At 34.5% G+C, this 15,631-nt stretch overlaps 1 protein-coding gene across 2 annotated transcripts in view; it reads left to right on the forward strand.

The window, feature by feature from the left end:
• The window catches only part of TDRD3 (tudor domain containing 3), a 104,137-nt gene extending 92,205 nt beyond the window's left edge, over positions 1-11,932 (forward strand). For both annotated transcript variants that reach the window (XM_084520362.1, XM_084520363.1), the window contains exons 13-14: positions 7,110-7,246; positions 11,691-11,932. In XM_084520362.1, the coding sequence (XP_084376488.1) occupies positions 7,110-7,229 (120 nt within the window). In that variant the 3' untranslated portion in view covers positions 7,230-7,246; positions 11,691-11,932. The remainder of the gene's footprint in view (positions 1-7,109; positions 7,247-11,690) is intronic.
• Positions 11,933-15,631: the final 3,699 nt, after the last annotated feature.

Below are 15,631 nucleotides of genomic sequence, written 5' to 3' on the forward strand. Positions count from 1 at the left end.
GTCAAATTTCCTGGGGCATGTACCAATAGAAAAAAATATATAGATAGATTCAATGAACAGATTAATTTAATTACAGATTCCTACCAATTCAGAATAAGTCTATGGCTTAAAAAATATATATATATCTATTTATACCGGAAGGCCAAACATATCCAATATACGTGATCCTTCCATTTTGTTACCATTTTTCTGTTTTTGCTGCTGTTTTTAGTATAATGCTACTGTTTCCATACATTACAATAGGTCTTGGCTAGTCTACTGATCAAATATCCTGCAGTTCACCACCTCTGTGGTTCTATCCACAAGTCAATACAGTAGCAGTGCTTTCTTCATGGGAGAGAGGAAAAATGTGGAAAAGCACATCAGCAAATACTTTGGTTTAGGATTTTTGTTTTATGCTTATTTGAATAATTTAAAGAGTCTTTTCCTGTGTGTTCTGCAGGGTTTTTTCTCCTTAAGCTTTTTTTGTGAATATTCTAGATACCAGATTCAGAAAAGCTTTCTCATCCAAAACTAAAGAAAAAGAGCTTGCTTTAGCTCTTTCTTCATCAATTCCGCAAAATATATTTGGATGTCTATCTATATATATATGTATGGAGAAAGATAGTGATACAGACAGTGGGGAAGGATGAAAGTATATTTAGCTTACGTGTTGTTGCTCTGGTTTTGTGAGTTTGGAAATGTGTGTTGCCTTTCATGTGTCTTGTGATTGTTTTCCACACTCATTCTTGATTCAAGAATGAAAAAGTATCAGATTTCATATTGTTATCATTAGCTTTGCCTTCCTCTCAATTTATTTTCGCAGATGCTATATAAAGGTACCTGTTTTAGTAAGAGTTAATGGTTTTGGTCTTAAGGATAATTTAAAATCAATTAGAAATCTGGACAACATGTTTTGGCTTCTAAATTTGCTTGCAATCCATTGCAATTCCTTTAAATTTAAAAATCATAATATTGTTCAATTTTTAAGAAATCAGAGCAGCTTATTTTTGCTAAGAGAAGTAAAATCCTGAAACATAGAACCAATTGATTCTGTATGATGAAAATGGTTGTGTTAGAAGGATATGAATTACAGTGGGGGCTAATTTAAGAATGCTAAATTATCCAGGGAGGAGCTAAATAAAAATAATAACTGTGCAACTTCTCATTAATATTCTAAATTGAAAGGTTAATTTAAAAAATCTTTGTCATGTAATTACTACAGACAACATTTTAAAGATATATTATTTGATTTAAATACATCTGTATCCTTACAATTAGTTACGTGTAGTTTCAGTCATCAGTTACGTGTAGTTTCAGTACACTACTGTAATGTCTTATACCATGTGTGTAAGCATACTAAAAGTATGTTTTTCCAGAAATGTGATGCTACCCTGGCTCATTTAAAGGCACTTTAGTAGGTCTAACTGCGTATTGAGCATCTGACATTCATGAGGGTTATTGCTATGCAGGTCTGGCAGCGTAATCTTGAATCCCACTTGTCCTTCTTATTCATAATTTAACTGAGAAATCAGTATGGTTATAGGCTCAGTCTAATATAGATATGTTGCTATGAAAAAGAATTGTGAACATCTGCAGGCTGACAAAGATTATCCCTCTCAAAGATTACTTTGCAAAAGGAAGTGTTATTTTAAGTAATAAGCCTAACTTGCAAAGAAAATTGATTATGAGCAAATATGTTGGATTATTCTGTAATAGACACTTCAAAAATGCGCTTGTCACAAATTCAGTACTTGGTTAAGATCCTTGAAAATGTACATTAGTGGTAATTTCCTTTATTTGTACTTTTCACACCTCACTAGATAGCAATTTTTGGAATTGTCCTACCCCTGTTCTAAGAAGATATAACTTCAGGTGTTTATTAAATGACAATTTTATTTATTTATTTATTTATTTATTTTTCAAAATTCTGATTTCATTCTTAGTTCTGGAATTCAAAGAATCCATTTAAATATTTGGATAAAACCTTATTAAAAGTTTATGGGAATACTATAGGCACTTCAAACAATGCCTTTTCTTCCAAATATCAGATATGTAATAAATTGCAATTTTAAAGATTAAATTTAGCTTTTTGTAGGAAATTTGTGAATTTTTCATTATTGTTCTAGTGTGACTTTTTTGTTTGTTTGTTTAATCTGTCTGGAAAACCCTACAGTCTATTTTTGATTGATTTGGAACTGCAAATTCAATACTTAAAATACTCAAGGAGATCAACACTCTATGATTAGGCAAAAGAAACAAGTTTTTAAGAAACGGATTTAACTAACAAAGCAAGAGATCACTTAGTGTATTAACAGCAGGAGAAAGCTGTCACCAGCAAAGTGAGCAGTGCAGAGAAGCATAAAATCTGGGCCATGAAATGGGAGTTGAAATGCAGATGAAAGAGTAGTTAATTTTTCAAGTAAACTAACACCGTTCTACTGAATCCAGCAAGTTTTCCGTGCTCTGACTATGTGGATGAAGTTAAAATCACAGCTTAAACTGAAACAGTGGTTTGACATTACTGAAAGAGAACATGTTGTATGCTTTCTTTGGCTTCTGTCTCTTCTTTCTCTTGTGATTCTTGGCCTCGTGCTGCTCCTTCATTCATCCTTGCACAGGCTCTGCTGCTCATCTGTAGTATCCCACAGAGAGCTATACACCGATTTGTTGTTGGAAGGTTTCTCCATGGATTAACAGATTGAAATGCTTTAGCAGAAGGGCCCAGTGAACAGAACAGAGTTTTCTGTTGGTAAGCAGGAATAGATGGAGGAAACATGTTTGTAGGTAGCACACTGATGGAGCTGCTCAGCTGTTACTTGTAACAGCAATCCTAAATATACACGGGCAGAGCATGCAGCAGTCAAAGCCTGTGACTTCTGTCATGCTCTTTGCCATCATCCATATATTCATTGTTTTCAAGAGTTATGCAAGCTGTAATAAAACTTAAAACATGACTGCTCTGGTTATGATTTTCCAAGCCTAAGTGCAGATTTGCTATATTTGCGTCACTATAAATTCATCTTTCTCAAAAATGTTCAGAACAAGTCGTTCAAGCACTGAACTCTTATTAAAATAGGCAGAATGTTCAGTGCCAAAGGATTTTTTGGATCTGACTTGGAATAAGTATTCACTTCATATATATGTTTCTAAACTGTTATTTTTAATGTATGGAAGTTTACAATGGAAATTCATTGAGAAAACTTTTATGAAATGCAAGCTTACTTTGCTCTAAGAGTGTTATTTAAAAAGTAAATTAGCTGTTAAAAATATTTTAAATATTGGATTTATAGCGTCATTCTGCATCTGTGAAATCCATTGTAGTGTATGTAAAAGCATGCAGCTAGTCATTTAGCTTGACTGAACTTGCTGATTCACTAAGCTCAGCTGATAAGGTATGGTGGTGGTACAAGCTCTTCGGAATACCTGGGTCCAACGTAAAAGCACTGAGCATGCTATTCCTGTTTTATACTTACTGAGTTCTTATCTGTCTTACGAGAGGGAGTTAGAATAGCAATAGTAACAGTAAATTCTTAGGGCAAAACTTTGAATGAATGCTGCAATTCCCAATGACTTAGGCTTCCTTGTGCACTATCTTATTTGAAATCCCTAAAAATTGCTGAAATCCACCACTCATGTCATTTTTATCAGTTGCTGCAGTGACTTTTCTGCATCTAATTGTTTGCACTATAAACCTTTATTTGCTTTTTCCTATGAATCTGCCAGTTTCCAGTATTTTTGCTATTGAGTTTAGTGACAGGTCAGGGTACATAACCCTAGGTAGCCATTGTGCAAGTACTAGAAAACTCTGTCTCTGATCCTAAAACATTAGACAAACAATGTAAGCTGAAGGATGGAGATAATCAAACACAAGTTTTTGGATAAAGCCAGTAGTATAAAACATGTACTGGTAATTGGAGAATGAAAATACTCTGACAAAAAGAGAATGACAGCATCAGAGGTTTGTGGCCATCTCTGCTTTATAAAATGTAATGCAGATATTACATTACATTATAAAGAGGTAGGAAATTGTGTAATTCATAATGAGTCACAAGCAACTGATAAATTGAACGTGAACAGCTAAGGCTAGAAAAATAGAGTTGATAACTAGATGTGTGACTTAAGTGACTACAGATTTGTAACAGAAGATATGTAGATGGCTGAAATTGCTAGGTAGGAGAACAGAAGCAACATGGAAGTAAACATTAGTGATCTTTAAGTTTTGCCTAGGTTGGATGCTATTCCAGCATAGGGAAGACAGTTTTGAGCATGGGTTAGAGAGATTTCACATTAAATTGAGATGAAGGACGTAGACCCAGAAAAAAAAAAAAAAAAAAAAAAGCAAGATGGAAATAAACTAAAATGGCAATCAAAAGAGATAAAACGTCAGTGGTGGATGAGGGTCAGTGAACGAGAAATGGTGGAAGAGAAGAGATGCAATTACTTGTAAAACAAGAAGCAATATTTAATGAAGTTATGGTTTGGCCAAATGTTATTTTTGTGAATTTTAGATCCAGATGGGTTCAAATGAATAGGTGTAACTCAAGAAACATCAAATTATCTTCTGATATGAAGATGCCAGACTTCAAAGAGATTCATTAACTTTGTGGAGAGCAACAGTACATAGGAAGGAAGGAATGATAGAAAGGCGTTCTGTTGCTAGCTCGTGTGATTTGCTGCAATGCTTGTTTTCATTTTATGCAAAGTCTCAACAAAGTGAATGTGATTTCATACATTGCTTTTGCCCTTCTTAATGAAGATACGTGAATTGGAATGCATTTGAAGCTTTTCATACTGCACTGAAATAGACATGTTTAAGACAAATTCTAGTTTTAATTTGATATCACTGAGTTCAGCGGATCAACAACATTGTCTCTGAAATTTGATGAAGATTTGCTGATGTAGAAATTTACTCTTCTATACTTACCCTCAGAAAGAGGCTGTTTGTTACAGGTGAGGCACTATGCACTAAACTATTTAATTTCTGATCTTTTTGAGCTAAGACTAACAAGGTTACAAAGGAACGACTTACGTCTGGTTCGCTGCAGTCTCTTGAAAATACCAGTATGCATTGCTAATTTTTTGGTTCATGCGTAGCTGTCAATTAGTCTTCCAGTTCTGGAGAACCCAGATATCAAGCAGTTGATGGTTTACAATTTTACTCTTGAAGAGTAAGCTCTTTTATTTTAGATTAAAGCTTTTGGAAAGAATCTTAAGAAAACTTGCAATTGCTGTTTGCTTTGGGCAAATAATACGAAACCTATTCTCAACTATTGAAGCTTCTTGAGTGTACTGAAGGAGCTAGAGGTATTGACATTGCTTCAGGCACCTAGTTTACCTTTTAAAATGTTGATGCGAGTATTGTTTGCCTTGTCAGTGATGGGAGATTGCTTCATATACTCAGGGTTTGTACTAGGGCTAACTATTGCAAAACGTGTGGATTTTTTGGTTAGACCTCTGCTTTCATATTTCCTTTGGATAAGTAGTGTCTCTGAACCTCTTCGTGTGAGGGAACAGTGCTGCATGCACTAAAAGAGGTACACTGAGAGAAGTAAGTTTTATTGTGGAGTTCCATCGTTCTCAGCCTTTGGCTACAGTGAAACTAAAAGATTTAAATCAATTATACACTATTTGATTATGCTGAAATTCTCTTTTCTTCTACAGTTATTGCAGACTCTCCCTAGTAGGGCCTAATCTGTTCTGGAAATATAGCTGTGACCACAGATAAGCCCTTTAAATAGCGGACCTTATCACAAAGAATATTGTTGTGTGAACCTCTCAGTTTCAAAATGCACGTTTATCAACATTTTAGCTGATTCAGAATGATGTGCTGTTTCTCGAGTAAGATTTCATTTTTCACAAAAGAAAGAAACCTAGGCTGTAGATTTTTTTTTTTTTCTAGCCTCTTGTAATTAAATATTTTACTGCTCTGATTTGCTTGTTCTTCGTTATGTGCATGTTACACTCTATGACAGTTCCTAAGTGTTGATATTGTTGCAGAATTTATAATCAATCATTAAATATTCTTAGTTTGTGTTTCTGCACGTTCTTTTATTGTGAATAAAAGGAAATTAAGAGTTGTATGCTCAGTACTTTTCCCAGAAATGGATTTCTTGCACCATGTTCTAGAGGGAACCTGGTATCTGCTAGAAGCTGGTTTTAAGAAATCAAAAAAAAAAAAAAAAGTAATTACGACTGAGAAACCATTTGACAGTCATACGCCTGCTCAATAACATTTTGTTCTACTTTCAGTGTATAATTTTGTTTTTGCATTTCTCTTTGTTATAAATTGTGATTCTCTTAAAAGTCTTCTTCACTCTGTACCACCTTCAAATACTGCATCAGATGAATCATTTTCCTTTCAGTATCTCTTGGCTAAAGTAAAAAATGTGGCTGTTGTAGTCTTCCTTTGCAACTTGTTCTCCAGTCTCTTAATTATTTCTATTGTTTTTGAACTCCTTTGTAATTTGTTGGTATCTTTCTGGCATTGAGATAACCAGGAGTGAATGCAATATTGCAAACATGTAATTACCTCTTGTCTCATTATTCAGAGGTTATTTTTATTGCTGCATGTAGCAAATTCATGTCTAAATTGCTGTCCAGTATACTTGTAGGCTTTTTGATTATTACTGCATCACAGATTTGTATCTGCTCTTTCAGATCTGTGTTTCTAGAATGCATATTGCCTGATTTTTGTTCTGTGTATTTCCATTCCCTAATTATTTTGTTTCATTTCACACACATTTCTAAACTCCTGAAAGCTGATATTTCTCTTGCTCTGGCAGGTTACTGATGTTGTTTTGCTTCTTGGGTTTGTTGCCTGTATAACTCCTGGAGAATAATTTTGTTTTATTATGTATGCTGTTTTTCTGCAAATATTTAAAACTTCTGTGGCTGCCTTGAAGACTGGGTTTTGAGTTTATTCACTTTGTTTTTGTTAGCTTTCTTAGGTTTATAAAAAGGGACTATTCACTCCCTTTATTAAGTGGTCATCCATACAGAAGCAGCAGTTTCTATGCATGTATGCATTGTATGCATTCGTTCATATGTGTGTGTATATATGTATATGCCTACTCATGTATAATGCATTTAACTACTCTTCTATTTAAAACAATGCTGTTTGCCTGCAGGAGGATGAAGAAGAAACATATGAGCAAACTCTAGAATTCCGCAGAGGAGGTGATGGTCAGCCAAGGCGGTCCACACGACCTACTCAACAATTTTATCAACCCCCAAGAGCTAGAAACTGATTAATAAGAATTAAAAGGTAAATATATACTAATGACATTTTATTTATGGATTTTAATTTCATGAAAGGTAGATCTGAATTTTTGTATACTTAAGTGTTCGTCAGTCTCTGAAGTTTGTGAGAGAACTTTCTACAACTTTGGTAGTAGTTGGTTTGTATAACAGCCCTTGGCACTGGGTGGTAGACCGCGAGTGTTCTTGAACAAATAAGTTACTGTAATTACCATTATACAAGCAAATACAGAACTTAATTACTAGAAAAACTTTTTTCCTCATTAAAAGATAAAACAAAAAACTAACCAAATTAAATATGCTGTACTGCATTCATTTAACTTCTGGATTTTCTAATACCTTAATTCTCAAGAGTTCATTAACTCTGTTCTGAATAAATCATTGCAAAGATGCATGTTATTTGGTTTATGTCTTCAGTGTCTTTGTTGTTTGCATCTGATTTTTTAGGTACTAGCTGGTTTATTTTTTATAAGATTTTTTTTTTTAGTTTCTTTCACTTCTCCATTCCTTCACTTCCAACTAGGTGCTGCTGATCTCTGCAGCTTTTGATATTTCTGACATGCAATAATATGAGACTTTGCATTTTGATCATATGCTCACCTAACTTTTTCATTTAAGGGATTACTGCCAATATAAGGAAAAAAAATATTCCTGATTCTTGTCACGGTGATAATTATTCTGATTTTTGTACATATCCTTAAATTTTCTATTTTAATAAATGTATCAGTCACTATCAATAAATGTGTCATGAAATAATTATAAAGTGTGCAGAAATTATTCAGGTGCATGCACTGAGCTGCGTTCTAAACTAGTTCTGTCAGCTCAGGGAGGTGTCAGTGTGATCAGCCTAATGAAATGTGCTCAGTGTAGAGGGCAGTCAAAACCTTTTTTGTCATTGTTTTTGTCTTCAGGTAATAATTTTTATGTTTTCAAATTGCACAGCATAGATCTGGAAAACAGTGTTTGGCTTAGCTCCGATTGGGAGAGAGGGAAAAACAGACATCCAGAGAGAATAATAGTAACTCCTCAAGAAGAGTGAATAAATGATTGACAAGTAGGGAACAACTTCTGTAAGGCACAGGTTGTACTGTGTGGGTTTTCTTGCACCTTGCTTTGAAAATTCCAGCAGGATCCTGATTAAAACTGACAGCAGATCAAAATCTACCAACTGTAAAAACAGCAACAACAAAAAAAAGTTTTAGTCTTCCACCCCATTCAAATGCTATTGTTTTCTGTCAGACATCTCCAAATAAAGGGGTTTGATTCAGATGGTAAATACTGTCGGTTAAGTGAAAAACATTTGTTAACAAGTAGCAGCTGTCATAAAGCTAAATAAAAATTTTCAGCAACTACTTATTTTGCTTTACAAAGTACATCTGTTATTGACAGTACTTCAAAATATATTCTTTTTTTTTTAATCCGAATTTAAAACACTCTTCCTCAGGTGATTAAATATGGCATTTTATCTGTCTTCTTTTCGCCCAGGACAGTTTCCTTCAGCCTCTACTCAAGATACAGTTAGCACCAATGTGTCATCCCAAACTGAGCTTATTAGCCCAATGCAGTGTGCAATCACTGGCAGCTTAAACTTTGATCAAGTTTTGACTAATATTGTAAGCCTTACTTTATTGGAATATTGCGCGCTTCATCTTCTGCAAATATAAAGGAGTTGTATGTACCTTAAATAATCACTGTAAACAGCAATTCATTGTGGAAAAAATGCAATTTCCTTCTTGATTGAAATTTCATTCCATCTGAATCAAAATACTAAATGCAGTTTTCCTAGGCTGAAGTAACTGAATTGTCTTCCATTTTAACTAAGTGGAAGCTATCTCTAAATGGGTAACAGTTATTCAATTAGACTATTTGTGTATTTTATATTAAAATTATTTGATATATCTAGCTATTTTAGTTATCTTCCGTATCAGACAAAAGTTTGTATTTAGGAAATTTCCAGTATTAAGCTCAATTGCAATTCAACATGAAATAATGTAACAGCTAGGGGATGTTAACACCAAAAAGAAGTTGACAACATGAAATTAAATACATTGGTCTTAGATTCTTGACGCTAGGATCACTCAGAAGAAGAAAATGGAGAGGCAAGACATGCTTTCTGTATAAGGGTTGGGTGGTGGCAGGGGAGGGGGTCTCTACTTAAGCTTAGTTAGCTCCTATACTAGTTCTAGTCAAGGCAAACCTTAATTTTACAAAGGATCTGTAATGTGTTGTTTTTCCACCCCCACCTTCTGCCACAGTGCTGTAGTGAATATGTGAACAACTGAATATCCCATTACCTTCTCTTAGTGAGGCATTTGGGGGTATCGCTGAATAGCATCAAACAGTGGCAATTCTTCCTCGGTTTAAGAACGCATCAGTCTTTTTGGTGGTAAAAATATTGTAATGTTATATTTAAAAGCTTTTTCTGTGTGATACAGAGTAGCTTTCACCTGCTAGGTTTGATTCCTGAAGTTTATGTAGAGTCCAGTATAGCTGATGTCATTTGCCTTGTTAGATAAGTAAGGTGGTGTGAGGAAATGTTCATCCTGACACTGTGGTGATTATATTTATCAGATGTGTCTTACAGTTCCCCATAGTACATCTCATGCTGCTATAGATTTTATACTAAGTTGAACTTAGAAATGTATTTATTACATGTGACCTAATGAGGTGGTTGAAGACAGCTGAACTAGAGAGAAACCAGTAATTAAAATCTATTAAACTTTACCAAAAGTAAGTGGAGGATGTAGTCAGTTCCTCTCTGATTGTAAGTGTAGGCAGAAAATCGAACATAGTCCTTTTCTAATTTGTTTTCAGCTTACCTAGACTTGTATGACAGTGTCATGATATGTGAAAGCTCAAGAATATTGAATGTCAGTTTCTGGAAGTGGATTTCTATGTGGTTTCTTCCTTTTTATTCCCAAGAGCTTCTGAGAACATGGTATCTATCTATATATATATATTATTTCAAGTTTTCAATAACCTGTTAGATGACATGATTTATCAGGGGAAGTTTTTAAGGAATTTAGTGAGAAATAATCTTACCAGAGCTTTCCACTGAAGGATGTTTTACCAGATCGTTGACCTGCTGCTTGAAAGAAGAAGGTTTATATCCCTTGTACCTCTCTATCATGTAAAAATGATTTTTCCTGAAAAGAGATGAAAAGCTCTTGTTGATGACTATATTATAAATCATCTGTTGCAAATTGTCATATTGCAATATTTAACATTTAAAAATGCCAAGGTGCCCTGTCTTCAAAACCAAATAAGGCTGTTCTAAAAACAAGGTCTGATGGCCGTGTTTATATTGAGTATGATAGGGACATATCAAAGATGAACCATGAGGTTCATACAGTAATTAATATCATCCTATACCCCAAAACTGTATACGTACCTGCACAGGGTTGCACCACTTGACAGGAAGGGCTTATTAGCACTGGTACAACAACGCAGAAATAAAACTTCACTGCTTCCTGGATTAGTTTTCAGCATACTTGTTCAGGTGAAGTTGCCCTTGCAAATTTGGAATTAGTATTGACACATACTAAATTCCTGAGTTTTTTTTTTTTTTTATTACTATTTTTAATATAATTTGTGTCCTTCTGAAAAGCTCACCATGCTGTTCTGTACTTCAGGTATAAAGAAAAATTGCTGCAGACTTGCGGGAAGTCCTGACTTAGTGATTACTATGAAGGCAGAGCAATAGAGTAATCATGTTAAGGTCAATACCTCACTGTAGATGCAATTGCCCTAGAAATGGTTTATTAATATCCAGCAGTGTGAGGTAGAGGACACTAACTCAGAATTTTGTCAGAGCACTGCATCAGAGACCCTTTGAACTCAGTCTAGGTTGTTTCGGGTCAAACTAGTCAAATACTAGTTTTAACAGGTCTGTAAGTTAAGATATTCCCTCTAGAGAATAAAGATACAAGAATTAGAGTCTAACAGCAATAAAAATATGTCCTGACTTTATATTTGCTGGGTAGAATGTCATGGTAGTATGAAAAAGAAGGGGAACAGTAATCAGAAATGTGTTTTTTGAAGGGTCAAGGCTTTTGGAGGAGCTTGAAAGAACCTAAGACTGCGAACCTATAAGTACTTGGTCATTATCTGTTTCTTGGTCTTCTTTTGTGCAGTGACAGGATTAATCTACACCTTTTCAAACTTACTATGAAATTTGTATTAAAGTCCTTACCAATGGAGAAATTGAATTTTTGTAAGAAGTCATTGCCAGAAAGTGTTCTTCTCTTGTATTATAGCGATCATGTATGTACTGCATTGAAGTGCAATCTTCTGACTTATTCTTCTAAATACATATCTCTGTAAGTACAGAAAAGCAGATGTATACTCTTTTGGAGGAGAAAAAAAAGTAGTAGCAGTAAAGTGTACGTTGCACAAAGAGCAGCGTTTTTGTACTTATTGCTTGTGTTTTTTTTTTTCTTTCCCCTCTTCAGCAATCTTCTCCTGGTGAGGGGAAATTCACTGGCAGCTCCAACTTGCTGAAGACTTCTAAAAGAACTTCTGACTTTTTCCAGGCAACATGGTGGGACAAAGAAAGCTGGTGTGAGCAGAAAGAATTTGGACCTGATACCACAGGAGACTTTTTTAAAGTTCTTAGTTATGTGAAGCTGAATACTTTTTACATATGAAAGAAGCAGATTGTCATTGCTGCCATCAATAAAACCACAGTGCACTATTCTGTTCTTTGCCTTGTATTCTTTTTACTGAGCCTCCATTGTTAGTAAACATAATACTAGTGTATTATGTTTTTTACTCATTTTGAATTTATTTTGGTTCTAATCCTGTTTCTAGTAAAGTAGAAGTAAAATTCCTATTTCCTCAAAAGCAGACAGGAATTTAGATTTTGCCTTGAGTTTAGATTTTAGGCTAGCATTAGTGAAACGCTAACATTTTTCAGCTAATTATTGTACAGTGAAATTCTGAATATGTTTTGATTGTTTTCTATGTTTGTTTTTTTCAAATTTGCTAAAGGCCAAAATTAACAAGTTTGCCTTTTATGTTTTTTTTTGAGGTGTAACTACAAGTTTGAAAGAGAGAAACTCCATGCTCTCAAAAAACATTTCCTAAATAATTTTAGGCAAATATTTTCTTTTTAGGAATATTTATATTATGGGGATAGAAACAATTCTAGAAGGTACAGGAAAGTAGTTTAAACAAAAAATACTGAAAGATGCATATAAATATTTCATACATAAATATGTATACACATACACACACATGCAACCTGTTGAATAGTAGGTTCTGACTTTCCTGTAGCTTTAAACTGCTTTTATTGCTTCATATTACTATATTGTTCTCAATTATTGTTGACGCTTGAAGAAAAAACATGTCAAACTGTACTTTTCCTTCTAAGCTATATCTTTGGACCTTATGTGATTATGAAAAATAGTTGAAATTTAACTATTTCTTTAACTGAGAAGCACCACAAGATCTGTAAACCTTGTAAGTCCCTTTTCAGCTTTATTTGGATGGTTCAATTAAGTTTGAAATGGCACATGTTTTGAGATGGACAAAAAAAAGCCTGTCTTCTGTAAAGACAGAGTTTTACCTGGGACATGTGTTGGTGGTATAAATTGTACAATTAATTCTAGTGAATTTCTGAGTGCTCATACAGAACTCTGGACAGAACCTTGTTTGTTTGGATAAAAAGAAGTTATGCATTGATGATGTAATTGATTGTCTTTGTAGTACATAATATGGATTGCTGTCTGAACGCAGTCAGAGGTAGCAAGCACATGAATATTTGCAGAATAGTAAGGAAGCAAATGTTTTGCTGCCATAATGCAGCTTCTTGAGAATTGTAATGCAACTCATTAACAATTTCAAAGAAACTTGGAAGCTTAGAACATGAGCTGCACAATGTTGAATTCTTTGCTATCAGTTGACATAAAACAAATTTTATGAAGTTTGTTAGATTTAAACTACAGACCATTTCCCAAACACTTTGAATCATCCTGGTGAGTTCTGCACAATTGTACACTGAAATAAATAAATTGTAGATCTAATACATTGGATGTTGGATGCTTTACTTCCACAATTATTGCTAAGACCACTTAAAACAGCTATTAAAGTTTCATAAACTATGCAGTCATAGCACTGTTTTAGAAATCAGTTTTGATTTTTTTATAAATAGTATTTCATTAAATGAGAATGCTACAACCAGTATACCAAAGCAGTCTCTGAAATTAAAAATCACTTTGGTGTACTGATCTTTCTTTCCTCCTGTGAATTAAAACATAAAATCCAGAAAACTGCAGCCTGATTTGGTGAACTGTTAAAAAAAAAAAAAAAAAAAAAAAAAAAAGAGAGAGAAAGAAATGCAGCATTCCTCTGTAATAGTTGTGGCATTCTGAAATTACCAAATGTGCATGCAGCTGTTTGTAGGCAAATGAAAAATATTTGAGAACATTGTTTGGAAAACAGTAAAGCCAACATTCATGTCATGGTCTTTAATGGTGCTGAGGAACTGGAAAACCAGAGCAGGCAAGCAGCTGGAGAGTCTCTTTGACAAGACATGTTGTCTTAGTGCATTTTATGATCCTTTGCTATTTTGGTTTCAGCTCAAATAAGTATGAAAGTTCTGCCTGTTCTATAGGTTCTGGAGATTCAGTGATTGAGTAGAGTAAAACTATTTGCCTCAACCTGTTCTGAAAAGCAAGAATTGATTGCAAACTCATTGATTCCTATATCTAGAAACAACAAGATGATAAACCTATCTAGTTTATCAATTATTCCTTAATTTGAGTAATGCATCAAAACCACAAATACAGTTCCAATCATAATGTAGTAAGGATTGCATACGTGAAAGAACATTAATGTACCCAGCTTTTATGTTCAGAAGAAGTTAACATTGCTAGATTGATCTTCAGAACATTGAAAGCAAGGTCCTGAACTTTGTGGGGCTGATCCGTGTTGCTAAATCAAGGCAGAGAAAGAGAACTGCATCCCGATACTCCACACTACTTGATGGCTTAATTTCCAATGCTATTTTGGGCTACTCTTGATTAGCTGTTTTCAAGACAAACCTGTCACAAATTTCACATTTTACAAGCAGAACATGAGGCAATCTGAGTTTCTTGACCAGTAGGTCCCTCCTGGACTTCCTTTGCTAGAAATACAGTTTATGAGAATTTCTGTCTTGAATTTTAGGAATGCAATTCTAATGAAAGATTTTTCTTGTTATGGACTTGTATAGAAAATTTTTACCTGATGGAAATAATTAAAAAAATAATAAAAAAGATTTCAATCGTTCTAAAAGTTATGTGCAAAGTTGGTAACAGTATAATTGAATAAAATTGTTTTACATTTTTTTCCCATTTATGTTATTGAGATACAAAATCATTTTGAAACAAAGAATAGAAAAGTTCTCTTTTTATCTTAAATGTTTTCAGAATCTTTTAACAAAACTGGATTGAAGTTGTCATATTTTCATTCAAAATTCTGGGTTGGACTAACATCTTCTGACATTCATATATTTAATATTATTTATGTTAATATAGCTCATATTTTCTCACTAACAGGTTCTTTCTTAGTAAGTCTGTTGTGGTTTAATTTGGCAGGCATCACAGCCATTCACTCACTCCTTCTGGTTGGGTGGGGGAGAGAATCAAGGGGGAAAAAAAAGATAAAGCTTGTGGATTGCAATAAAGACACTTTAATAGGATAGAAAAGGAAGGAAAAATAATAAAAACAATGATACAAGACTACACAAAACAAGTAGATGCAGCTGACCAATGCCCAGCCCCTCACTGAGCAGTTGCAGTCCCCGTGGCCGGTTTCCCCCAGTTTCATTGCCCCACATGATGCCACATGGTGTGGGATATTATCACTCTGGCCAGTTTGGGCCAGCTGTCCTGGTTCTGTCCCCTTCCAGCTCCTTGTACACTCCCAGCCTCCTTCCTTGCAGGGCAGCACCAGAAGCTGAAAAGTCCTTCGCTTGGTGTGAGCACTGCTCTGCAACAACAAAACATAAGTGTGTTATCAACATTACTCTCATCCTAAATCCAAAATGCCGTGTCATATGAGCATCTAAGAAGAAAATTAACTCCGTCCCAGCTGAAAGCAGGATAAAGTCTTTGGAAACAACTGTACAAAGCACCTTTCCATTTTCCTAAGAAGTATTTCTGGAGTAGTCTCCACAGAATCTCTGTAATGGCTTGAGCTTTATGCAAGATGAAGTATTAACAACCGATATTTCCACTGGTTAGTGAAAAGGTAATATCACAGGAGATATTAATCTTATCCTTGAATTGCATTTGAGAGTAGATACAGGATGAGTAAAAGCTTCAGGGAAGAAAAAGATTTAGCTTGAGGTAAAGCTGGAGAGACATTTGCAAGAGAACTCCTCAGTAGCTAAACTAGCTTATGAAGGGTT

Source organism: Aythya ferina (genome assembly GCF_964211825.1).
Source record: "Aythya ferina genome assembly, chromosome: 1".
In the NCBI taxonomy this organism is placed as follows: Eukaryota; Metazoa; Chordata; class Aves; order Anseriformes; family Anatidae; genus Aythya; species Aythya ferina.